The sequence below is a fragment of the Rana temporaria genome, chromosome 3, assembly GCF_905171775.1.
Source record: "Rana temporaria chromosome 3, aRanTem1.1, whole genome shotgun sequence".
Taxonomy (NCBI): Eukaryota; Metazoa; Chordata; class Amphibia; order Anura; family Ranidae; genus Rana; species Rana temporaria.
In genome coordinates, this window is record NC_053491.1 from 277,285,251 (window position 1) to 277,312,610 (window position 27,360).

Below are 27,360 nucleotides of genomic sequence, written 5' to 3' on the forward strand. Positions count from 1 at the left end.
AAAGTAGTGTCCGTCTATAACAATAAATGCAACGTGAAAGGAACCTGACCGGTTAGGTGATCCAGTAGAAAAGTCTGTGTCACAATACAAATGGATATAAGTGATAGATCCAGTAAACTCCATGTCTAGGGCTCCATCCTAGGGCTGTGTGGCGGGTCCATTCTCTTGGTGCCATGTCTGTGGGGGGGACTGCCTTTGAGGGTCCTGGGTGTTGGCTGCCATGCTTGCCATCTATGTATGCTTTTTTTTTACTGTATTTGTGGCCAACATTTTGGTGGTGCCCGGCATTTTTAACTGGTGTCGGCGGCCATTTTCATGTAGTCCGCGTGCTCTGCTAACAGAGCGGCGGGTCGGCGGCCATTTTGGGTAGTGTATTTTACCTCTAGTGGCTAGAATGCAGCGTGAACAGCTCCAGCACACTTCCTGAGGGATGGCAGGGGAGAACACACTAGAGATGGACGGCAGCTGTGCGTTACCTGGTCAGGGGGGTGAGTCCTCTGGGGGGTCCCCTGTCTCTCTGCTGCAGCCAGGAGGGTGGTCTGTGTGTCTTGCCTTACATACTTAAGGGTGGCAAGGGGTCGGTCAGCATGGCGTCTCCCCCAGACATGCCTGAATTGTCACTTAGTGCCCCTGCGGTTTCTGTGGACGCTATGGCGGCGATCCTGGAGGCATTTGTTGCCAAGGTGTAAGCGGCACGTGGGCACAAAGAGATTAAAAAGCGCCCCCTCCCCCATGCCTTCTTTCAGGGATGCCTCTGACGCGGAATCGGGCTCAGCTACTGCTCCCGGCCCTGGTTCCGGTGTGTTAGAGCAGTGTTTCCCAACTCCGGTCCTCAAGGCACACCAACAGGTCATGTTTTCAGGATTTCCCTCAGATGAAACGGCTGTGGTAATTACTAAGGCAGTGAAACTTATCAAATCACCTGTGCAAAATAATGGAAGGCCTGAAAACATGACCTGTTGGTGTTCCTTGAGGACTGGAGTTGGGAAACACTGTGTTAGAGGATGCAGGCCTAGTTCACACGGACAGTGAGTATGACTCTGAATCAGGGTCGGCGCATGATAGGGCGCTGGTAGGAGCTCTTATCACCGCGGTGCGGGATACTCTAAAAATTGAGGATTCGGCAGAGACATCAGAGATGTCGGTCCCTTTTGGGTTCCATAAGCCGGCCCGCACTGCTAGGGTGTTTCCTTGTGTTCCTTATTTGGAAAAGCTTTTGTACAAGGACTGGGATCGGCCACCATCAAGCGTCTGTTTCACAGGTGTGTAAGGCGGCAACCTGGTCGTCAGTCCACACTTTCTCAAAATTTTACAAAGTTGATGTGAGTGCATCTTTGGATGCCTCCTTCGGCCGCAAGGTTTTGCAGGCGGCTGTTTAAGGTTGCACCTCCTCCGTTTTGTTTGGGGTGAAGTTTTGGTTTGCTGTGTTTTCTCTTATCGTCCATGGACGGACACAGCTCCTTAAGTCTTGACAAGTGGGTTATGTTCCCTGTTTACAGGAGAGGACTAGGCAGAAACATGTTAAATACATGTTACATTAACAGAGTTGAACAGCCCCGCCCAGGGGGCGGTCCCTCCAGACATAACCCTCATCACTGCAGCATGCAGCCTCAGTTTCATTCTGCCTAGCAAAGGAGATGGACGTATGGCTCCCTTTTGGGCCCAGCGCCTTGAGGAGAAATTTTATTTTATTTTCTTTTCTTTAAATTTTTTCTTAAAGAATCTTCTTTCAACTGTCGGCTGAGAGACAGGCTGGATATTATAGATCCTTGTAGTCTTCTCAGTCCGACCAGCATGCGTGGACACACCTTTGCAAAGAGGCTTGGTCTGCCACGCCATACCTCATGACTCCTGAGGTGGCCGGTGAGCTTTGCTCCGAGATCCACATATGACTGGGCTTTGGTGTTCTCACTCACAGTGGACCGGGCCGACAGCTACCTCCATTGCGGTTGTAGTTCTGTCAGGAATGCGTCAGCGAATGCTCGCTCTGAGGTAAGTACAGTCCCTCCCGCTTAGGTGGGTTGGTACGGCTGGGCATTCCCGGGGTTTGGGGGGCCTTTTCTCCTCCCTCCCCTGCTCCTTTCCCTCTGCTGCATTGCAAACATTTGCCGCTGTCGGGGGGGGGGGGGGGGCTCCCTGAGGGGACTGTGTCTGGCCTGAGTTTTTCTGTGAGGTTTCTGTGTGTATTTTTTTTATTTGTTTTACACTTTTAAAAGCCTTAGAGGCTTTTGCTGTTTAAATGATGCGTTTTGCCGCCATTCGGCCGGCTCTGGCGCCATTTTTGGGGTGGTTTTCAATTGCATTGAAAACTCCCATTGGCGGCCATTTTGCCGTAGCCGCGCTCCGAGGACGTTCGGCGGCCATCTTGGCTGACCCCTAGTGCTGAATCCTACGGTACACACAGGTCCCTCGGATGCCGCAGTCTCCTCACAGTATTTTTTCCTCCCCACATGCTGTGTGCTGTGGGCGGATGGCGCGCTGGGCAGTCTCCTCCTCGGTGAGTCCCCTGGGATACCCCCGACCAGCGCAGCGAAGAGTGAGTTGCCCTGCATAGGGCATTGGAGCTTCTGTAAATCAATGGCAATTTATACATACACACTATGTGTATGGGTTGCTCTATTGGAGTCAGTATCTGGTCCTTCCCCACCTGGGATCCCACAGATGGTTTTTTACTGTTTGTCCTGGACACCTTGGTGCCAGGGTGGGGGACTGTGGACGGGCAGGGGTCAAAGGAGTGCCCTCCTCCCCCCCTCTTATCCCCTGGGGAATGCTCTGTCACAGATGGAGCCATGGACCAGATACCTGGGGGTGCAGGATAAGGCACTTAGAGGTGCGCTTCTCACTGCTGTACGGGACTCCCTGTAGCTGGATAGTGCAGCTGGGTTTCCGCTGAGGGCTCGGTCTTTTTTGGGATCACACAAATCAGACCGCTCTGTGTAGGTTTTCCTTTTGTGCCCTTTCTTGCTAATTTTTAAAAAACGCGGAATGAGAAAAGCCACTGAGGGCTTTTGTAGTCCCTCACCGCCTGGCGGCTCGGTGCCCCTTGAGGGGAGCCTTTTAAGAGAGTGGGCTTCAACTCCGGTGGTGGACCCTCCGGGCGTCATGTATAGGTGACCACCCCCCCTATTGCGGGACACCCCCGCTTGTATGAATTTGACTGAGAAGATCCGAAGTTCTGACCTGTTCCATGTCTATCATGCTGGGGTCTGTCTTGCGGCCTATTGTGGCCACTACTCTGGATCCCAGTCGCTCACTGAGTGCGCATTTTGAACCATACAGTGGATAAATGCATTGGTGGTTCAGTGGTAGAATTCTCGCCTGCCACGCGGGAGGCCCGGGTTCGATTCCCGGCCAATGCAATGAGTACTTTACTCTCTCCCGAAGTTGTTAGGCTAACGGACCTGCAGGGCCCTGTATATGTCTGTGATGTTTCACTGGATGCCGCGCCCTTGATATCCAGGGCTTTGGTTTCTGAGATGGCGCCTTCTCTGGTTGGAATGCTGGTCTGCTGGCCAGGCCTCTAACATACGCCCTGACTGATTTACCCTTTTTGGGTGGGAGACCTTTGGGTCCTTGCTGGTTGACATTATCAAGGATGTCACTGGAGGGAAGAGCGCTCTCCTCCCTCAGGCTTCCAGGGGGAAGGGGCCCCGCCGTGGGCCGGGTCCTTCTTTTTCCAAAGCGGTCTTTTTCCGGCAGTCAGGGGCCGCGGGCGAACCTCCTGGGCCGACAAGGGCTCAGCTGGGGGGCTGATCCGTCCCTGGGTGCATAAGCCAATTGCGCCGGCACCCGAACCCGCCAATGTATGTAGCTTCCCCTGCCCGTCTCTGAAGTTGTCGGGTCGCCTTTGCTGTTAACAGCTCGGTGAACCTCCCTGCCCTCCGACAGTGGGTCTGTGAGGTGGTATCTTCGGGGTACTAGATAGGGTCCCTTCCGATCCACCGAACAGTTTTCTTCCCTCGTGTCTCCCTCTCCCGGCACGGTCTGCCTTTGAGCAGTATGGGACTTGCTAAGCTGCGGTGTGATTTTATCTTTTCTGCAGGACTAGTGGTTTGAGGGACTCTATCTCGGTCCCAAGGATGGGCATGATCCATCCGATTTTGGGCTTCAAGGACCTAAAGGTCTTTGTGAATGATGGGTAGGTCCGCTCGGAATCCATTCGTTCAGTGGGGTAGCCACTTGCACTTCGGTGCAGAAGGTCATAGGTACGACCCACCATGGGGCTGCTACCTATATAGCTTTTAGCTGCGCTCCATCCGGGGGACTTTCTGGCGTCCTTGGACATAAGGACGCATACATGCTTGTTCAACTTTGCGCAAGTCATAGAGTTTTTCTGTGCCTCGCGATGGAGATGCCCACGGTCAGTTGTGGGCCTTCCTTTTGAACTGGCGCCAGCAGCCCGGCTAGCTCAGTCGGTAGAGCATGAGACTCTTAATCTCAGGGTCGTGGGTTCGTGCCCCACGTTGGGCGCCACCAATGATTTTCACCAAGGAGTTTTGCACTTATCCTATCCTTGTTGGGACAGCGAGGCTTTGCTGTCGTGGCTACTTAGACGACTTCCTGACTCAGAGGTTGTGTCTGTGGCTTTTCGGACCCTCCGTGAATTCGGGTGGGTGTTAAACATTTGGAGTCGGCCCTGGTTCCGACTCAGTTTGGAGTGCCTACGACTTCCGGACTCCTCGTGGCAAAGGTCTTTTTTCTCCCTGGAGAACTTGCAGACTCTTCAGTCGGTGGTGATTATTGACATCACGCAATTGGTCTCTCCGTTTGCAAGCACATTCTAGGTCTGTGGGTAGCCTCCTCCGAGGCGGTAGAGTATGCCCAGTTCCACACTCGTGTTTTTTTCCAGAGGGAAATGCTGTCCGAGTGGTACGAATCTCTGGTCTCTGAATCATCAGATTCAGGTACGCCACCTAGTCAGTGTCTCTGAATTGGTGGCTGGGATCCCTGACTTTTCGGTCTGGAAGGTGGTTTCTTCCTTTCTGTGGAGATTACAACGGACGCCAACCTCTAGGGTTGTGAGGGCATCTGGGGGGTCCGGTCGGCCCAGAGTCGCTGGACGTGAGTGGACCTATGACCACACAGGCCTATATGCGCCCAATCTCGGTAACTGCCCAAGCTCGGTCCTGGTTAGCACCTGGGTGGGAGTCCGCCTGGAAATACCAGTGCCGTAGACCTTGTCTACCGTTACTTGCCCTAGTACTGTGGGCGGTACTATGAGAGGCTATGCCTCTCCTCATGGTCGAGGGGGTTGCAAGGTCGTCCGATCTTGATTCAACCTAACAACGCCACGCCGGTGGCTTCGGGCTACCATCAGGTATGCCGGCAGGCGGGCTACTGGAGTCGCCTGATGTTGAATCAGGACAACTGGTCTTGGTACATGGAGTCAACTCCCTGGCAGGAGGTGAGCCTCGCAGGGCATGGATCTCCTAGCCACTCGTCTCAGCCACAGGGGCATCAAGGTTAGTGGCCAGATCTAGCGATCTGGTACAGACGTGCAAGTTGCGCTGGTGGCCCTGTGGGGTCTGTCTCGCCGACTTTTATGCCTTTCCCCCATTGTAGTGGCTTCCCCACAGAGTGGAGGCTCAGGAATCCCGACGATTTTAATAGCTTCAGATCCTGGGTGCGCCGATTTTGGCCGCCTGGTGGGTGCGCCGATTTTGGCCGCCTGGTAGCGGAGGTACCCTGGCGGTAGCCAGGGCAGGAGGTCCTCCTGTCTCGAGGTCCCATACTTCCTCCTGTTGTACAGTCACTGACTTGCTCAACAGGGCTATTGGAAGCCAGACTTTAAGGGACCGGGGTCTGTCCGACCCGGTCACCTCAACAATGCTGAGGGCACGGTAGTCTTCTTCCGGTGAACCTACCGTCGTGTCTGGCGGACCTACATCTCTGGGTGCAAAGAGATGGAGTGACGTCCACGGACGTACTCGGGGTCCATCGGCCTGCTGTTTTTACAGCTTGGTGGATCAAAAAATTAGCTTGGAGCACCGTTTGGGGGCAGATTTCAGCCTTGGCTGTGTTCTTTCAGTGGCCTTTCTGCGGCCGTTCCCTGGTGGGTACCTTTTTTTGTGGAGGGGGCTTATCCTATACCTTCCCCCCCCTTGGCCCATCTTTTCCCCCATGAGTTTTGACTCTGGCGCTCTCAGTTCTTCGGGAATCTTCCTTTTGGAAACATCAGAGAGATTTTCTCTTGACACTATCTCAGAAGTGGCCCCTTTAAGTGGCTTTTACCTCTGTTATAGGGGTTTCTGAGTTGGCGCTCTTGTCTTGCAAGCCTCCATGTTTGATCCTTCATAGCCTTAGGTGGTGGTGCGTCCGCGACCTTCCCTTCTTCCGAAGGTGGTTTCGGCTTTTTCGCCAGAATAAGGACATTGTTTCTCACATCTTTCTGTCCTCGGCCGCCGCATCCTACGGAGGTTGCCTTTCATAATTTAGGCGGGGTACGCACTTTGCGGGTATACTAGCCTGCTACTGCTCAGTTTCGGAAGATCTGACTCTTTAGTGTCGGTGTCTGGTCCACAAAAGGGGACTGACAATATCGTTGCCCACCATTTCTCGGTGGATCAGGTAGGCTGTCATACAGGCCTGTGTTCTTAAGGGGCGGGCCCCCCTTTTCCGGTCCGACAACATGCGTCGGTCTCAGGTGTGCGAGGCGGCGACTTGGTCGTCCGTTCACAGCCTTTCCAGAATTTACATGGTTGCTGTGAGTGCATCTTCTGATGCTTTTTTTCGCCCGCTAGTGTTTGCAGGCGGCCGTTTGAAGTTGCATCTCCTCCGTTTAAGGAGCTCTGCTTGTTTTGGGGTGAAGTTAAAATTGGTTTTACTGATATATTTCCCACCCCTCGTTTTTGACACTGCTTGGGGACGTCCCACTTGTCAAGACTTAAGGAGCTGTGTCCGTCCATGGACGATAAGAGAAAATAGGATTTTTTGTACTCACCGTAAAATCCTTTTCTCTGACGTCCATGGACGGACACAGCTCCCACCCCTCCTTTTTAGGTTTGTACTGCTTGTTACGAATTGAGGCTGCATGCTGCAGTGAGGAGGGTTACGTCTGGAGGGACCACCCCCTGGGCGGGGCTGTTCAACTCTGTTAATGTAACATGTATTTAACCATTTAACATGTTTCTGCCTAGTCCTCTCCTGTAAACAGGGAACATAACCCACTTGTCAAGACTTAAGGAGCTGTGTCCGTCCATGGACGTCAGAGAAAAGGATTTTACGGTGAGTACAAAAAATCCTATTTTTTCCCACCCCTCGTTTTTTTGACACTGCTTGGGGAAGTCCCTAAGGTCAAGATGCTGCTGTGTCCGTCCATGAACGGATGAGAAAATAGGATTTTTGTACTCGCCGTAAAATCCATTTCTCTGAGTTCATGGACGGACACAGCGAAATCCAACCCCCCCATCGCCGCGCGCCCCCACTTTCCGCGCCGGCCGGTAATTGAGGCCGCGGCTTTGCAGCCTTCTGCAGGCCTAAGCTTCCCCGGGCGCCAGGTCACTATTTTTTGTCGCAATTGTGACCTGGCGCCCGGATTTTGTTGAGCCCTGGTATAAGGGATGCCTGGGCTAGGCCAGGGGTTACCAGCCTCCGATCCCAAATGTTTTCAAATTTCGCTGGGCAGTTTCTATGTTGAAAAATACGTTGGCACTATTTACTTGATTCCTCAAATGTAGGTGGGTTTGGAGATATCCATTTCTAAAAAAAATTAATTTATGGGCTATAAATATTACTCTTACAATAGGGAGCATAGTTGCTTTTGGGTAGAGAAGATTCATCTACCATACTCAACATACATATGCCCACATCATCAGCCAGTGATATCTGAAAACTATTTATAGTACTTCTCAAATTTTTCCAGTAAAAATGTTGCTTTTTTGGGCACCTCCATAGCATGTGAATCGAACCACCTGGGGTTCCATATGGTGCCATGTAAACAACCTTTTCAGAGTGTGATCATTTCTATGTAAACAAAACCTTTGTGTGGGAATAGAGTCACTAAACTAGTGCAGCCAACGCAGCTTCCCACTGGTCCTCCAGGATCGAACCTAAATCCTTTTCTCAGTTAACTTTGGCCTGTACCTTAACTGCATCTTGAAATTTGGTTCAGAGGGTACCATATAATCTAGAAATTAACTCCTTTTTAAAATCATTGCTTGACAATAACAAAATCGCAGATGATTTTTGCATCTGCATATTGTGTGTGCGCATTTGAGTCTGAATAGCATGCATTATCTGTACATATTGAAATCATCTTTGCCTAGGCATAGCAAATTCTGCACATCATTTTTAAAATGTTTTAAGGGTATCATTCTCATACAACTGACTGAAGTACCTAACCCCATGATTGTACCACAAGTCAAAGCCTTTCAACTTGTATAACTCATATTCTGCATCATTCCAAATACTAAATACAAGGCATGTACTCAGTAATACCTAACAGAGATTTCAAGGTTTGCCATACTTTGTCCAGGAGTATGCATGTAGGGTGTTTGGTTAAACGTTTTCAGGCATTTTTGATTCTAGGCGGGCCATCTGGGATATTTGGTAAATAATATACCCGTATTTATCGGCATATAACATGCACCCTAACTTTTAAGAGGGGAGTTTCAGGAAAAAAACTTTGCACGGTCCCCTGCGTATAACACACAGGCACAGTTTACCCTCTATTTTCAAGGTAAAAAAGTGAGTGTTATACACCAATAAATACAGTAAGTAAGATTCCCAGTATTTATCTTTCCTACTCCAGCCTACCAAATGCTGAAACTGAGAGGCCAGAAAATATAATTTGGTATGCATGACAGCTAGCCCCTGGGAATCTTTTGTTAGTTGTAAAGACCTTAACTTGGTACGAGGGCACTTTTTCTTCCAAATTAAATCTCGACATATGGAGTCAATTAGTCTATACCACTTGGACAATATCCAGAGTGGGGAGTTGTGGAGGATATACAATAATTGTGGGGTCCATATCATCTTAATGAGATTAGCTCTGCCTACCACTGACCCATCAATGCCCACTAGTGCCACCTATTAGTGCCCATCAGTGCCGCCTATCAGTGCTCATCAATGCCACATAATCAGTGCCCATAAGTGCCACCTATCAATGACCCCTAGCTTAGCCTATCAGTGCCGCCTCATCGGCGCACATCAGTGAAGGTGAAAAATTGCTTACTTACAAAATTTACTGACAGAAACTGAGGAAAAAACATATTTAAAAAAAAAAAAAAACAGCAGTGATTAAATGCCACCAAAAGAAAGCTATTTGTGTGAAGAAAATTAAAAAAAAAATGTTTAGGTACAGTGTTACATGACCACCCAATTGTCATTCAAAGTCTGAGAGTGCTGAAAGCTGAAAAATGGCTTGGGCAGGGATGGGGTGTAAGTGCCTGTTAGGCAAGTGGTTAATGTGACCTATAAACTGTACAACTTGGTTATAAAACAAATCTTTTAGAGGGGGGGGGGGGGGGGGGGGTGAAGTAAAAATAAAAAACTGAAATAATGTGGTTGCAAAAGTGTGCACACCTCTTATAACTGGGGATGTAGCTGTGTTCAGAACTTAGCAGTTACATTCAATCTCATGTTAAATAGGAGTCATTACACACCTGCTGTTCTAGTAGGTCTTTCCTGACATTTTCTTAGTCGCATCTTACAGCAAAAGCCATGGTCCGCAGAGAGCTTCCAAAGCATAAGATCGATCTCATTGTTAAAAGGCATTCGTTAGGAGAAGGGTACAAAAGAATTTCCAAGGCATTAGATATGCCATGGAAGTGGAGAAAATATGGAACAACCGTGACATTTCCAAGAACTGGACAGCCCTCCACAATTTATGAAAAGACCAGAAGAAAACTGGTCAGAGAGGCTGCCAAGAGGCCCACCGCAACTTATAAGGAGCTGCAGGAATATCTGGAAAGTACTGGATGTGTGGTACATGTGACAACAGTCTCCCATATTCTTCATATGTAGTAGAGTGGCAAGAAAACATCCAAGCCTGGCTAAATTTTGCAAACACACATCTGAAGTCTTCCAAAAGCATGTGATGAAACCGAGGCTGAACTTTTTGGCCATAATTCCAAAAGAGATGTTTGGCACAACAACAACACTGCACCTCACCAAAAGGACACCATACCCACAGTGAAGCATGGTGGTGGCAGCATCGTGCTTTGAGGCTGTTTTTTCTTCAGCTGGAACAGCGCCCCTAGTCGAGGTAGAAGGAATTATGAACCGTTCCAAATACCAGTCAATATTGGCACAAAACCTTCAGGCTTCTACTAGAAAGCCGAACTTGAAGAGGAACTTCATCTTTCAGCATGACAACGACCCAAAGCATACATCCAAATCAACAAAGGAATGGCTTCACCAGAAGAAGATTAATGTTTTGGAATGGCCCAGACAGAGCCCAGACCTGAATCTGATTGAAAATCTGTGGGGAGATCTGAAGAGAGCTGTGCACAGGAGATGCCCCCAATCTGACAGATTTGGGGTGTTTTTTGCAAAGAAGAGTGGGCAAATGTTGCCAAGTCAAGATGTGTCATACCCAAATGACTGCATGCTGTAATAAAATCAAAGGGTGCTTCAACAAAGTATGTGTTTAAGGGTGTGCACACTTATGCAGCCATATTATTTTATTTTGAATACCCTCCACCTAAAAGATTTCAGTTTGTTGTTCTACTGAGTTGTACCGTTTTATAGGTCACATTAAAGGTGGAAAAGGTTTTGAAACGATTTATCTTTGTCTCATTTTTTTACATCACAGAAACCTGATATTGTAGACTTTTTATTTCCACTGTATACCCACTAAAGTGACTAGCCTCAGGTGATGCATAGAATGAAACATCCTCCTACATAAGTTGTACCTGTTTTATCTGCAGCACTTTCCTCTACATCCTGCTAAAGCACACACGTGACGCAGTGGTTCAGAGCTGGAGGGAGCCAGGATCTGATGTCTCACACAGCCCAGCCTAGGGCAGGGAGCTGAGTGTAATGATCTCATAGGGAAAATGCATAGCTGAAGCTGTCAATCACCTGCTGTGTTCTGAAGAGGGGTGGGGGGCGGGGCTTCTCCCAGGATTGCTTGGACTCATGCAGAGAGTAAACAGTGAGATAAGACAGAAAACCCACAAAGTGCTATAGATTGAGGGAAGTAAACTCTACTGAAGGGTGTGCTATGTTCATTTTTCATTTCAGAGGTTTACAAGCACTTTAACCACTTCAGCCCCAGAGGATTTGGCTGCCAAATGACCGGGGGCCACCTTTTGCGATTCAGCACTGCATTGCTTTAACTGACAATTGCACTATAAACAAACATAGAGCAATAATTTTGGGGGGAAAAAAAGCAATATTTTTCACTTTTCGCTATAATAAATACCCCCCCCCCAAAAAAAAAAAATTATATATATATATATAGTTCCCTCAGTTTAGGCCGATACGTATCCTCCTACATATTTTTGGTAAAAAAATCACAATACGCGTTTCATTGATTGGATTCCGCAAAAGTTATAGCGTCTACAAAATAGGGGATAGTTTTATGGCATTTTTATTTAATATATTTTTACTAGTTATGGCAGCGATCAGCAATTTTTATTGTGAGTGCGACATTATGACGGACACTTTTGACGCTATTTTGGGACCATTGTCATTTATACAGCGAACAGTGCTATAAAAAGAGTGATTCTAACTGTGTGGGGGCTGGGCTACATGTGACACGACACTGATCACTGCTCCAGATGATGGAGCAGAAGATTAGTGTCCTGTCACAAGGCAGAACAGGGAGATGTCTTGTTTACACAGGCATCTCCCCGTTCTGTCGCTCTGCGACACGATCACGGGACACCGGCGAACAACTTCCAGTCTGCGGGTCCCACGGGCACGGTCACGGAGCTCGCAGCAGCAACATGCGTGCTCCCACACAGCACGAAATTCAAAGCAACGTATATATACGTTGCTTTGCGCAGCCATGCCATTCTGCCAATGTAAAAGTGCGTGAGTCGGTCGGCAAGCGTTCAAAGGTCAGGTTCTTGCTCTTTCCATCCTGATCCAGAGATTGTTGCCTTCTTATTTATTGATAGAGACCTTTGTACAGGGTGTCATCTAGGTGGCTCCTCTGTTCACGTCTCTGCAATTCTTTGAGATCTGAATAGCCAAAACCCTTCAGCCCATCTGCCCACATGTGGGGTCAAGCACATGTCATTTACTCCAAGACCTGAAACAAGAAAGTGCTGCCCTACAGCACAAAAAAGTTTTGAAACCCTGAAATAAAAAGTCATCCTAGTGTGGGAGAAAGAGGGGACTAGGGCCAGGTGCAAAGAATTTGTTTTTAGGGGTGATGATACACTTTAAGCCCTGGTCCTCACTGGTGCGATTTGACATGTCAAATCGGCGGCATTTGCCGGCAATGGCACCTACCTAATTGGTGCGACGCCACGTTTGCAGCGCTGCACCGATTTCAAAAAGTAGTTTCTGTACTACTTTTTGTAAATTTCAGCCTACGATTTACATTGACATCTGTGCAGAAACCTGCACAGATGTCTCTCTAATCGCGGCCGAAATCGGAACTAACCAGCGGGAGTGAAATCTGAACTCGCAGGGCTTTACTCCTGCAGCCTAGCGTGAACCTGGGCTAAGAAAGATTTTCCCAGCAAACTAAGTTCACACTGCCATTAAAAGCGGGTGTTTTTAACGCCTCTCTGTTAGGATAATTCTTCCCCTGTGATCAGTCAAACTTCAAGTGTTCGAGGAGCAAGATATTTTATTTCAAATGTACTAGTACAATTGGATGCGCTTACATGCTAAGAGAAAAAGCAGAAGTCATACCCAGACACGAGGTATGACCCTTTTTATAGTCAACAGGCAGAATACTATTGGTTAAAAGACCACCGGTAGCTTATGACGCAAACAGCTTTTATTGCCAATTCAGTGCCTCTTTACAATTTGTAGCAAAGCTTGATTTTTTTAAGGAAGTAACTTCAAACAATAGAAATTTTCAAGCTAAAGCAACGTGTCTTCAGAAGCCATTACAGAAAATTCTACATTCCCATAAATAGTCACACAATAGATATATACAGGGAGTGCAGAATTATTAGGCAAATGAGTATTTTGACCACATCATCCTCTTTATGCATGTTGTCTTACTCCAAGCTGTATAGGCTCGAAAGCCTACTACCAATTAAGCATATTAGGTGATGTGCATCTCTGTAATGAGAAGGTGTGTGGTCTAATGACATCAACACCCTATATCAGGTGTGCATAATTATTAGGCAACTTCCTTTCCTTTGGCAAAATGGGTCAAAAGAAGGACTTGACAGACTCTGAAAAGTCCAAAATAGAGAGATATCTAGCAGAGGGATGCAGCACTCTTAAAATTGCAAAGCTTCTGAAGCGTGATCATCGAACAATCAAGCGTTTCATTCAAAATAGTCAACAGGGTCGCAAGAAGCGTGTGGAAAAACCAAGGCGCAAAATAACTGCCCATGAACTGAGAAAAGTCAAGCGTGCAGCTGCCAAGATGCCACTTGCCACCAGTTTGGCCATATTTCAGAGCTGCAACATCACTGGAGTGCCCAAAAGCACAAGGTGTGCAATACTCAGAGACATGGCCAAGGTAAGAAAGGCTGAAAGACGACCACCACTGAACAAGACACACAAGCTGAAACGTCAAGATTGGGCCAAGAAATATCTCAAGACTGATTTTTCTAAGGTTTTATGGACTGATGAAATGAGAGTGAGTCTTGATGGGCCAGATGGATGGGCCTGTGGCTGGATTGGTAAAGGGCAGAGAGCTCCAGTTCGACTCAGACGCCAGCAAGGTGGAGGTGGAGTACTGGTTTGGGCTGGTATCATCAAAGATGAGCTTGTGGGGCCTTTTCGGGTTGAGGATGGAGTCAAGCTCAACTCCCAGTCCTACTGCCAGTTTCTGGAAGACACCTTCTTCAAGCAGTGGTACAGGAAGAAGTCTGCATCCTTCAAGAAAAACATGATTTTCATGCAGGACAATGCTCCATCACACGCGTCCAAGTACTCCACAGCGTGGCTGGCAAGAAAGGGTATAAAAGAAGAAAAACTAATGACATGGCCTCCTTGTTCACCTGATCTGAACCCCATTGAGAACCTGTGGTCCATCATCAAATGTGAGATTTACAAGGAGAGAAAACAGTACACCTCTCTGAACAGTGTCTGGGAGGCTGCGGTTGCTGCTGCACGCAATGTTGATGGTGAACAGATCAAAACACTGACAGAATCCATGGATGGCAGGCTTTTGAGTGTCCATGCAAAGAAAGGTGGCTATATTGGTCACTGATTTGTTTTTGTTTTGTTTTTGAATGTCAGAAATGTATATTTGTGAATGTTGAGATGTTATATTGGTTTCACTGGTAAAAATAAATAATTGAAATGGGTATATATTTTTTTTTTGTTAAGTTGCCTAATAATTATGCACAGTAATAGTCACCTGCACACACAGATATCCCCCTAAAATAGCTAAAACTAAAAACAAACTAAAAACTACTTCCAAAAATATTCAGCTTTGATATTAATGAGTTTTTTGGGTTCATTGAGAACATGGTTGTTGTTCAATAATAAAATTAATCCTCAAAAATACAACTTGCCTAACAATTCTGCACTCCCTGTAAAAAAAACTTTTCCAACACTCTCAAACGCCTATGCAACTGATACTATGGACCGCACACAGTGCTGTTCACATTATCAAAACATGAAGCGGTAGCGTTGCTTCACTTCAAAATTGAAGCCTCATGTCGAGTTTGAGAGGAGTTGAATCATTTAAACTTCTTCCATTGAAGTCTAACGAGCCGCAGTCATGCTGGCATGTGGTTGAGTGTGAACAAGCACTAATATCATTTATTTTTCTTCCAGGTTGTTGTTGATTTTTCTTCTCCAAACATTGCCAAAGAAATGCATGTGGGCCACCTACGCTCTACCATAATTGGTGACAGTATATGCCGGTTATTTGAGTTTGTCGGACACGATGTTCTCAGGTAAGACATATTTGTGTTTTATCCAATTAAAGACTGTGATACTTGGGATATCTTTTTAAAATACCTAAGAATTGTGAAAATCTGCTGAGCAGCAAAAAAACTATGAGTTCCTCTAAAATGTTTCCTACGTTTTTTTTCTGTATATTTTGCAGTTGCAATTTGTCACTTCATGGCATTTGTTTACAAAAATGATAGCATTGAAATTCTGTTTTTGGAAACTGTACATATGTTCAAAAAGACATACGATTGTAATAATAATGATAATTGTGAAGTGGAAGGAAAATGATAAATGGTTTTCAACATTACGCATAAATATCTAAAAAGTGTGGAGAGCATTTGTATTCAGCCCCCTTTACTCTGATACCTCTAACTAAAATGTAGTGGAACCAATTACCTTCAGATGTCACCTAATTGGTAAATAGTCCACCTGTGTGTAATTTAATCTCAGTATAAATACCGCTGTTCTGTGAAGCCCTCAAAGGTTTGTTAGAGAACCTTGGTGAACAAACCACATCATGAAAGCCAAGGAACACACCAGACGGGCCAGGGATAAAATTGCGGAGAAGTTTAACCACTTGCCGACAAGCGCACAATGCTATACGTCAGCACACTGGCACGGCTGCGCAAATAGGCATACAGGTATGTCCCCTTTAAATCGCGGAATTGTGGGCGCGCGCTCACCGCATGCTTCTTGACTGTGCTCGTGGGACCCGCTGACTCGATGTCTGCTGGTGTCCCGCAATCGTGTCACGGAGCTGCATTTCCCTGTTCTGCCTAACAACATGACAAAGATCTTCTGCTCCCTGTCACCGGGAGTAGTGATCTCTAAACCCCCCCACAGTCAGAATCACTCTTGATCGCCCCCTAGTGTTTAACCCCTCCCCTGCCAGTGTCATTTACACAGTAATCAGTGCATTTTTATAGCACTGGTCGCTGTATAAATGACAATGGTTCCAAAATAGTGTCCGATGTGTCCACCATAATGTTGCAGATCGCCACCATTACTAATAAAACATTTTTTATTTTATTTTTTAAATGCTATAAATATATCCCCTATTTTGTAGACGCTATAACTTTTGCGCAAACCAATCAATAAACGCTTATTGCGATTTACCAAAAATATGTAGAAGAATACATATCGGCCTAAACTGAGGAAAAAAATTGTTTTTTTATATATTTTGGGGGATATTTTTTTATAGCAAAAAGTAAAAAATATAGTTTTTTTTTTATAGCGCAAAAAATAAAAACCGCAGAGGTGATCAAATACCACCAAAAGAATGCTCTATTTGTGGGGGAAAAAAGGACGTTAATTTTGTTTGGGTGCAGCGTCGCACGACCTTCGGTTAAATCGACGCAGTGTTGTATAGCAAAAAGTGCTCTGGTCAGGAAGGGGGTTATTTCTTCTGGGGCTGAAGTGGTTAAAGCAGGGTGAGGGTATAAAAAAATATCCCAAGCTTTGAACATCTCATGGAGCACTGTTCAATCCATCATACAAAAATGGAAAAGAGTATGGTGCAATTGTAAACCTACCAAGACATGACTGTCCACCTAAACTGACAGGCCAGACAAGAAGAGCATTAATCGGAGAATCAGCCAAGAGGCCCATGGTAACTCTGGAGTAGCTGCAGAGATCCACAGCTCAGGTGGGAAAATCTGTCCACAGCACAACCATTATTCAGTTTTTCGAGATGTGAATTTTTTTATTTTTTTTTTATGTCATTAAAACCGATCGTGTGTGGGCTCCAGAGCATTTTTCGTAACGTTAAAAATGGCCATCAAAAATTGAGAACGTGCTCTGAATTTTTGCGTCATTTTTAACGTCGTAAAAAATGGTCGTTTGTGGGCTTTAACGACGTGAAAATAATGCACATGCTCGGAAGCAAGTTATGAGACGGGAGCGCTTGTTCTGGTAAAACTAGCGTTCGTAATGGAGATAGCACATTCATCACGCTGTAACAGACTGAAAAGCACGAAGACTGAAAAGCGTGAATCAGCAAAAGAAGCCCCAACCAACGGTGGCGCCATCCGAATGGAACTTCCCCTTTATAGTGCCGTCATACGTGTTGTACGTCACCACGCTTTGCTATAGCATTTTTTTTTTCACAATTGTGTGTAGGCAAGACAGGCTTAACAATTATCGGGTTGAAAAAAACATTGTTTTTTCTAGACCATTAAAAATGGTCGTGTGTACGCGGCATTAGTCGTGCACTCCACAAATCTGGCCTTTATGGAAGAATGGCAAGAAAAAAGTCCCATTTGCAGTTTGCAAAAAGCCATGTGGGGGGACACAGCAAATATGTGGAAGAAGGTTCTCTGGTCAGATGAGACCAAAATTTAACTTTTTGGCCTAAAAGCAAAACGCTATGTGTGGTGTAAAACGAACACTGTGCATCACACTGAACACACCTTTCCCACCGTGAAACAGCATTGTGTTGTGGGCATGCTTTTCTTCATCAGGGACAGGGAACCTAGTCAGAGTTGATGGGAAGTGGGTGGAGGCAAATACAGGGCAATCTTAGAAGAATACCAGTTAAGAGTTGTCAAAAGACTTGAGACTGAGGGGGAGGTTCACCTTCCAGCAAGGCAACCACCTTAAACCTATAGGCAGAACTACAATGGAATGGTTTAGATCAAAACATAGTCATGTGTTAGAATGGCCCAGTCCTAAATCCAATTGAGAATTTGTGTAATTTTTAAAAATTGCTGTTCAGACACTCTCCATCCAATCTGACAGAGCTTGAGCTATTTTGCAAAGAATGGACACAAATTTCACTCTAGATATGCAAAGCTGGTAGAGACATACATAAAAAGATTTGCAGCTGTAATTGCAGTGATAGTTGGTTCTAAAAAGTATTGACTCAGGGGGGCTGAATACAAATGCATGCTACACTTTATTTTTATATATTTTTTTATATTTATTTGTAAAGAAAGTAATTGAAAACCGTTTATCATTTTCCTTCCACTTCACAATTATGTGCCACTTTGTGTTGGTCTATCACATAAAATCCCAATAAAATACATTTAAGTTTTTGGTTGTAACATGGCAAAATGTGGAACATTTTCAAAGGGTATGAATACTTTTTCAAGGCACTGTAAACATGTGCTTTTTTATATCTGTTTGTGCTATGATTAAAAAAGGGGGGGAGGTGGGTGAGTAAAATTCTGATAATCTTTGACAGCTTGATTCAAGCTGAATGAGCTTGAGGCACTTAGTTTGGAAGTCAGCCACTATTGACTGTAGCATGTCTACTAACATCAGTTTTTTGAAAGCCCAAGATGAGTCCAAATAATCAGGAATTTGAACACAGTCTGACTAAGGAAACACCCTTACAAGGCCCTTTTTTGTCCGTCACTTCAACGCTTCTGGAAAAAAAAGTGGTCGTTGTCACCAGCGATTGACTCGCTGCTTTACTAGAATAACATTCTGTGTGTCATAGCCAAAACAGGAGGTGTGAGGGAATTCCTGGTTGTCATCAGGTTCTACATTGATTGAACGATCTCCCCTATATTCCTGTTCTGGTGACAACCCAACATTTTGGCATTTCTTTTACTTTCACTCTTTGTAATATGGTAAACAGGATAAAATGAGCGAACCTCAGGAACAGGGACACAGTTGTAAAAAGAATCCTGCCCGGTGTACTGATTCCTCCACTCTATCCAAAACTAAAAATAATGTTTACCTTTAGTTATTCTTTAACCACTTAAGCCCCGGACCAATATGCTGCTAAATGCCCAAAGGCGTTTTTACAATTCGGCACTGCGTCGCTTTAACAGACAATTGCGCGGTCGTGCGACGTGGCTCCCAAACAAAATTGGCGTCTTTTTTCCCCCACAAATGGAGCTTTCTTTTGGTGGTATTTGATCACCTCTGCGGTTTTTATTTTTTGCGCTATAAACAAAAATAGAGCGACAATTTTGAAAAAAATGCAATATTTTTTACTTTTTGCTATAATAAATATCCCCCAAAAACATATATAAAAACATTGTTTTTCCTCAGTTTAGGCCAATACGTATTCTTCTACCTATTTTGGGTAAAAAAAATCGCAATAAGTGTTTATCGATTGGTTTGCGCAAAATTTATAGCGTTTACAAAATAGGGGATAGTTTTTTTGCATTTTTATAATTTTTTTTTTTTTTTTTACTACTATTGGCGGCGATTAGCGATTTTTTTCGTGACTGCGACATTATGGCAGACACTTCGGACAATTTTGACACATTTTTGGGACCATTTTTATTTTCACAGCAAAAAATGCATTTAAATTGCATTGTTTATTGTGAAAATTACAGTTGCAGTTTGGGAGTTAACCACAGGGGGCGCTATAGGAGTTAGGGTTCACCTAGTGTGTGTTTACAACTGTAGGGGGGTGTGGCTGTAGGACTGACGTCATCGATCGAGTCTCCCTATAAAAGGGATCACTCGATCGATACGCCGCCACAGTGAAGCACGGGGAAGCCGTGTTTACATACGGCTGTCCCTGTTCTTCAGCTCCGGGGAGCGATCGCGACAGAGCAGCTATAAACGAATAGCCGCGCCGTTGTCCCGGATCGCTCCCCGCGGGAATCCGCCCGCCGCACGCAGCGGGAGGGGTCACGATCGGACCCCCCACCCGCTAGAAGGCAAGGACGTATATATACGCCCTTCTGCCTGTCCCTGCCATTTTGCGGACGTAAATAGTCGTGTGGCGAGAGAGACACACACACAGGCAGAGAGAGAGAGAGAGACACACACACAGGCAGAGAGAGACACACACAGGCAGAGAGAGAGAGAGAGACACACACACTAACAGGCAGAGAGAGACACACAGGCTGAAAGAGAGACACACAGGCACAGAGAGAGAGAGAGACACACAGGCAATGTGTGACAATCTCTCTGCAAGAGGTAGATTTTGAGGTCCATAGTCATCAATGATACATATCTTCATGTGTTTGCTTTTTTCCAGGCTCATCAAAGGTTTCTGCAATTTGCAGTAGAAGGTTGTCTTTTTTCATTTAATGACTGTCTTTCGGGCTGGCCACAGCTCTCGAGGGTTCACAAAGCTCCTTGCCCTAGTGCTGGACTTGCTGAAGGCACAGGACGGTGTCAATCTCCGTAAACCTCAATAATCTTTGCTCAGGAAGCAGTCAGTTCCAGAATTTCCTTTGATACATTTCTGCAGGAGGTAGTTGTATCTGGGTCGAAGCATGTTCCCTATGTACAGTCCTACTCCAGGTCTTTTGTAGAGGATCATTCTCTCTGTCTGGAACGTGAGATCCAGGCATTGGGATTGCCAGAGGGCTCTGTTCCCGGGGTATTGCAGAGCTAAGATTGGTGGTTGATGGTTTATAATCTAGAGAAGGGGAAATTCTTCCTTTCAGGGGTTTGGAAGATATTAACCACTGATGCCAGTCCCTTCAGTTAGTTTGAAGGTGGCTACAGGTCAGTGGACTTAGTCTCCACCGGAGAGAATACTGCCCATTAATATCTTAAAGCTTTTGGACAATACACCTTGGTCTGGATTATTGGACGAGTAGGTTCAATCCGATAATGCCTTTACAGCGGTTCAATCCGATAATGCCTCTACAGCAGGGCTCGACAAAATCCGGGCGCGCCCTAACGCGATCGCGAGGTGGGGGCGCACAGAGACACAGGACCATCCTGTGTCTCCATGCGCTCCCACCTCCCCCGCCGTGCGATCGCGTTGGGCCGTGCCGGCCGGTAATTGAGGCCGCGGCTTTGAGGCCTTCTGCAGGCCTATGCTTCCTTCTGTGATCTGGCGCCATCTTGTGGTGGCCGTTGGCATGACAAGACTAATGGTGCTTCCCCTGTGTTTTCACTGCCATCTCCTTCCCTCTAATTAGAACCCCCAAACATTATATATATTTTTTTATTCTAACACCCTAGAGAATAAAATTGTGGTTGTTGCAATACTTTCTGTCACACCGTATTTGCACAGCGGTCTTACAAGCACACTTTTTGGGGGGAAAAATACACTTTTTTAAACAAAAAAATAAGACATCAGTAAAATTAGCCCAATTTTTTTTTATATTGTGAAAGATAATGTTACGCCAACTAAATTGATACCCAACATGTCACAAACATGGCGACAAACTTTTACCCTTTAAAATCTCCATAGGCGACGTTTAAAAAATACTACAGGTTGCATGTTTTGAGTTAGAGGAGGTCTAGGGCTAGAATTATTGCTCTCGCTCTACCAATCGCGGCGATACCTCACATGTGTGGTTTGAATACCGTTTACATATGCGGGCGCTACTCACGTATGCGTTCGCTTCTGCGTGCAAGCTTGGCAGGACAGGTCGCGTTTTCTGGCTCCTAACTTTTGTAGCTGGCTCCTAGATTCCAAGCAACTTTGTCAAACCCTGATTTAAGCCTATGGTTTAAAAGGGCAAAATCCCACCCTTGCTGGGGAGAGCTTCTCTACCAGGTGTGTGGGCTCATCTAGAGCAATCCACCATCAGACATCAGTGGCTCAGGTTTGCCAGGCCACTACTTTGGTTCATAAATTCACAGGGTTTTTACCAGATGCATGTTAAAACCACGGAAGATACTGACCTCAGCATAATAAAAACTGCAGAGTAGGTCCTTCTCTGGTGGCAGTTTTTTGTCAATGGGGTCTCCCTCCACTCAAGGGCATTTCTTTAAGACGTCCCAAATAGTTATGAATATGACCAGCTCTGTGTCCTGCGATGTGCGATAAAGAACATTGGATTTTTTCTACATCTTGCCTGTAAAATCCTTTTCTTGGGGTACATCACAAGACACAGAGGTCTCTCACGTCTTTTGGGGAATTTATTGCTTGTTACAAAACTGAAGTACTTCCTGTCTGAAAGGGCTTATATAGGGAAGGATGTCCCAGTGTCCATTCACCTATAGGTGGCGTATAAACCAAATAGTTATGACTATAACCGGCTCTGTGTCCTGTGATGTACTCCAAAAAAAAGGATTTTACAGGTAAGATGTTGGAAAAATCAAATCTTCTTCTTCATCGTTTTTTTGTTTTCAGCCATCGACTTTGATTGTGATCAATCATCCACTGTCATCAGTATACTAGTCTACCCAGCAGGTAGTCTTAAAGCGAAATTAAAGGCAGTTTAAAAAAAAAAAAAAACATGTTATACTTATCTGCTTTGTGCAGTGGTTTTGCACAGAGCAGCCCTGATCCTCCTCTTCTCAGGTCCCCGCCGGCACTCCTGGCCCCTCCCTCCTGCCTATAGCAAGCAGCTATGGTTTCTCAGGTTTCCAAGTAGTGACAGCAGTGGACTATGCTTCTGTAATGTCCCGTTTGTAGTCTCCATCTCTCTAGCATGTGACAGAACAGGGTGACAGTGCAGGAAGCACAATTGTGGGGCATTTGCCACCCCATAGGAATACATGCCTGAACAAGGACTTCATGGCACAATTAGCAGATAAAGAAAGCTACAGATTTAAAAAGACTGAAAATAGCTTTTTAAATACCATAAACAATGTTATACCTTCTATGAGAATTCCTTTATGTTTAGATTTACTATAAATAAATTATTAAACGTATATTCGCTCACTGTCATGCATTCATCAGTGAGAAAGTCCATGTGTTGCCAGTGTTTTCCATATGGTGCCAGTTTTCCTGTTAATATAGTTATTATGAATGGGTTTTACGTTTGTGCTGAAAATTGCTAAAGATTTGTGCCGCATAACTCCTGGATGATTATTTTCAGTTGTCTCTTTAACTCGCTTTCTCCCTCTCTCTTTAGGATAAATCATTTAGGTGATTGGGGTACTCAGTTTGGCATGCTTATAGCTCATCTTAAGGATAAATTCCCCAATTATCTGTCTGTCTCACCACCTATTGGAGACCTCCAGTCTTTTTATAAGGTATTTTGTTCGCATAAAATGTATGTATTTTTGGGTGTAGCTCAAATTTGTTTAACCCTTCCCACTTTCCCCCATTGGTTTCTGAATACTTGTCTGTATGTCTTATTGTCAGCTTGTATCACACAGTCCTGCCCTCTGCTCTTTGTCACACATAAATACCATTATCCTTCTTGGCAAATGTTTTATACTGGCAGAGTAGCATTCATACATGTATTTTGTTACATAGTTATAAGTTTTAAAAAAAAAAATATGTGTGCGATTTTTGTTTTCTAACCATTCCCTAGTCCAGTGTATTCTGCTTTCTGAGGAAAACATCTAAAAGTTCACTCTCAGCTAGAACCACTTTCTGGGGGAGAGAGTTTCATATTATTACTGCTCTAACAGTAAAGTACCCTTTCTACCACAAATTGTTAAACCTTTTCTTCTAACTTCAAGTCATGGCTGTGTCCTCTTCAAGAGCTTTCGAGTAAGCTGTTTTACAGTTACTGAACTTACCTTTAATATATTTGTACATTGTAGTAATTATAGCCCCTCTTAACCACCTCAATACAGGGCACCTACACCCCCTTCTTGCCAAGGCCATTTTTCAGCTTTCAGCGCGGTCACATTTTGAATGACAATTCCGCGATCATGCTACACTATAACTAATGTGAAATTTTTATCATTTTCTTCACACAAATAGACCTTTCTTTTTGGTGGTATTTAATCGCTGCTGGGTTTTAAATTTTTTACAAAAAAAAGACCAAATATTTAGAAAAAATAAATACAAATTTATTTTTCTGCCAGTAAATTTTGTTTAATAAGTAATTTTTCTCCTTCACTGATGTGCGCTGACGAGGGGGCACTGATAGGCTGTACTGATGGGCAGTGATGAGGTGACACTTATGGGCACTGATTTAGCAGCTCTTATGGGCACTGATTAGGTGGCACTGATGAGGCACTAATATGCCGCACTGTTAGGTGGCACTGACAAGCACGGATGGGTGGCAATGATGGGCGACACTGATGTGCAGCAGTGATGGGCATTTATGGCAGCACTGATAGCCAGCGATGACTGGCATCACTAATGGGCACTGATTGGTGGCACTGATGGTCACCGATTGCTGGCATTTTTGGTGCTATAATGTAATCGGGGCACTGATGATTAGTGCCCTGATTACATGTGTAGATGTCCCCCGGCGAGTAGATGCCGCTGATCGGCACACTGTCAGTGTGAGGCGAGGAGTGCCGATTTCCGGTATCTCCATGTTTTCATGTGACTGGCATCTCTGTGATCACAGAGATCAGGGGTTGTGCCTTGTCCTAGCAACACAGCACGCCCGCGGTCGCTGTGCAACACGCCAGAGCTGACATTCTGGGACGACTTCATATGACATTGCCCCAGAACGAGAGCCACACGCCCCATTGTAATCTGTGTCATTAATCTTCATAGCAGAGGTCCTCTATCCACTTTATCAGCTTTTTTGCCCTTCTCTGAACTCCAATTTAACATCTTTGAGGATTGGTGACCAAATCTAAGAAAATTTAGCAATAAGTTCATTTTGAAATTTATGGCAGCAACGCATCTCAAAAAAATTGAGACAGGGCAACGAAAAGCTGGCAAAGTAAGTGGTACTAACAAGAGAGCCTGAAGATAATTTTGTAATGAATTATAGTTAATTGGCAGCAGGTAACACGATTTAGTGTAGATAGTCGGAGTGTTTTAGAAGTAAAGATGGGCAGAGGTTCACCAATCTGTGAAATGCTGCGTCTAAAATTTGTCGAACACCTTCAGAATAATGTTCCTCAACGTAAACTTCCAAAAACCTTAAATATATTGTCCTCTATAGTTCATAATATTAAAAGATTCTGAGAATCAGACAAATGAAATTTGACATTCTTTTTGGTAACCATGACTGTCACGTCCTCCAAACTAAAGAGAGGACCCTTCTAGCTTATCAGCGCTCAGTTCAAAAGCCTGCTTCTTTGATGGTATGGGGGTGCATTAGTGCATATGGAATGGGCAGCTTGCACATCTGGAAAGGCACCATCAATGTTGAAAGATTTTAGGTTTTAGAGCAGCATATGCTCCCATCCAGACACTATCTTTTTCAGGGAAGGCCTTACATATTTCAGCAGGACAATGCTAAACCACATCCTGCATCTATGACAACAGCATGGCTTCATAGTAAGAGAGTCTGGGTGCTTAACCACTTGCTGACCGCCGCACGCAGATGTATGTCGACAACATGGCATGGGCGTTCCTGTACGTGCCTTTAAATTTGCCGCCCGCCGCATGCCTCGCGAGTGTGCTCGCAGGTCCCGGGAACTCGATGTTCCCAGCGGCCCGCGATTGTGGTCGGCAAAGGCAGAACAGGGGGATGCCTTTGTAAACAAGGCATTCCCATGAACGGTGATCAGTGGCGTGTCACTGGTAGCCACGCCCCCTAACAGTAAGAATCACTCCCTAGGTCAAACTTAACCCCTTTAATGCCACCTAGTGGTTAACCCCTTCACTGCTAGTGTCATTTTTACAGTAATCAGTGCATTTTTATAGCACTGATCGCTGTAAAAATGACAATGGTCCTAAAATGGTGTCTGATGTGTTTGCCATAATGTCGCAGTCACCGCCATTACTAGTAAAAAAATAAATAATAAAAATGCCATAAAACTACTCCCTATTTTGTAGACGCTATAACTTTTGTGCAAACCAATCAAACGCTTATTGCGATTTTTTTTTAAACAAAAATATGTAGAAGAATACATATCTGCCTAAACTGAGCAAAAAATAAATAAAAATTAATATAATTTTTGGGGATATCTATTATAGTAAAAAGTAGAAAAAATATATATATTTTTTTTCAAATACCACCAAAAGAAAGCTCCATTTGTGGGGAAAAAAATTAGTTTGGGAGCCACGTCGCACGACCGCGCAATTGTCAGTTAAAGCGACACAGTGCCGAATTGCAAAAAGTGGCCTGGTCTTTGGCCAGCAAAATGGTCCAGGGCTGAAGCGGTTAACTAGCCCACCTGCAGTCCAGACCTTTCACTAATTGAAAATATTAGTCCCACCTTAAATTTGAAAAATACAACAAAGAAGACCCAGAACTGTTGAGCAATTAGAATCTTATTTCAGGCAACAATGGGACAACATTACTCTCACATTCCACATTAGTTTAAATACAGGGGGACGCATGCGGATCCTGGCCCTAAGCTAAGCGAGTGATTGAGGGTCATCAGCTGTGTTACCGGACACTGGTGGATGGGCACTAGTGGTGGCTTTAGTTTTGTACACTGAACAGCTTGCAAGGTGTGGGGGTCACAGGCGGTCTTCCTTCTCTCCCTTTTGCATTTTATGGTGTTGCGCCTGGCAAATTTCTTTACCGCTCAGTGTTTGCTTGTTCCTTGCAGGGCAAGTGCCATGAAGAGAAAGATGGAGCGGTCCCTGGGGAAGCTCCCAGAAAGAAATGTGCCTCTTGCAAACATAAACTGTCATCTGTTTGGAAAAAAGTTCTTTGTCAAGTTTGCTTAGATGTGCTAAATAAAAAATACTGGATTCCATGAATACAGAGATGGTCAAAGCCTTTAAATCATTTAGATTGTCTCTGCAAGAACAAGGACTATTAGATATGTCTCTATCCAGCGCTTCAAATGCTAATACAGCACCCCAGGCCCCCATGTCCATACTGGTGTTAGAGGAACAGAGTGCGATGGAAGAACTGGAGGATAACTCCAGTGAAGCTTCCAGTTCGGAAGAGGGAAAAGTTAGAGAAGAAAAAGTGAGTCGTATGCAAAAACATTTTTTCCCTCAGACAAAACGGATCACCAAAAATTATATACGATACTTTGGAATTAGAATAAAAGAAGAGCCAGAATCTGTCCATACATGACAAACTCTACACAGGCTTGCAATCAAAACAGGCAAGAACATTCCCCATGGACGCTGCGCTGAAAGACTCCATACTCCAGGAGTGGAGGCAACTGAAGAAGAAAGTTTTTCTTCCCAGCAGTCTAAAAAATAAAAAAATTATTTTAAGGAAGAGCATTCTGCATTATGGGAAAAATGTCTTAAACTAGATGCTGCGCTATCCAAAGTGGCTAGAAAATCATACCGATCTTTAGAAGATGCAGGGGCACTAAAAGATGCCATGGATAGGAAAGCAGAAGGTTATTTAAGGAAGACATGGGATGCAGGTGCAGCTCGTTTTCAACCAGCCATTGCATCCACCTGTATAGCCAGAACACTAGATCTCTGGTTGAAGCAGTTAAAAGTACTCAGAACAGGAGAGGACATTTTAGATTCGCTCCTCATCTTCAATGAAGCCGTTGCTTATATTGCAGATGCTTCCACAGAAGAAAGGAGGGTGAATGGCAAGTGTATGCTTGTGCCACATCCAGTAAATATGAGAAAAGAAAAAGGGGGGGGGTTCCCCTGGGTGGACTTTTAAGGCACTAATAATATTTCAAAATATACAGGATATTGAGAGTAAAAAAAGGTTTTATTTAACTAATTGTCCTTCTCTACACACCCCTGAAGAAGGTTAC

At 45.0% G+C, this 27,360-nt stretch overlaps 1 protein-coding gene and 2 non-coding genes across 3 annotated transcripts in view; all 3 read left to right on the forward strand.

Moving 5' to 3' along the window:
- The window catches only part of RARS1 (arginyl-tRNA synthetase 1), a 165,360-nt gene that overhangs the window by 39,661 nt on the left and 98,339 nt on the right, over positions 1-27,360 (forward strand). Inside the window, exons 6-7 of the mRNA XM_040344670.1 lie at positions 14,866-14,987; positions 22,716-22,836. Coding sequence (XP_040200604.1) covers positions 14,866-14,987; positions 22,716-22,836 — 243 coding nt within the window. The remainder of the gene's footprint in view (positions 1-14,865; positions 14,988-22,715; positions 22,837-27,360) is intronic.
- On the forward strand, positions 3,289-3,359 carry TRNAG-GCC. The gene has a single exon. It is a non-coding gene; the product is annotated as a tRNA-Gly (tRNA).
- On the forward strand, positions 4,398-4,470 carry TRNAK-CUU. Its single transcript has one exon. It is a non-coding gene; the product is annotated as a tRNA-Lys (tRNA).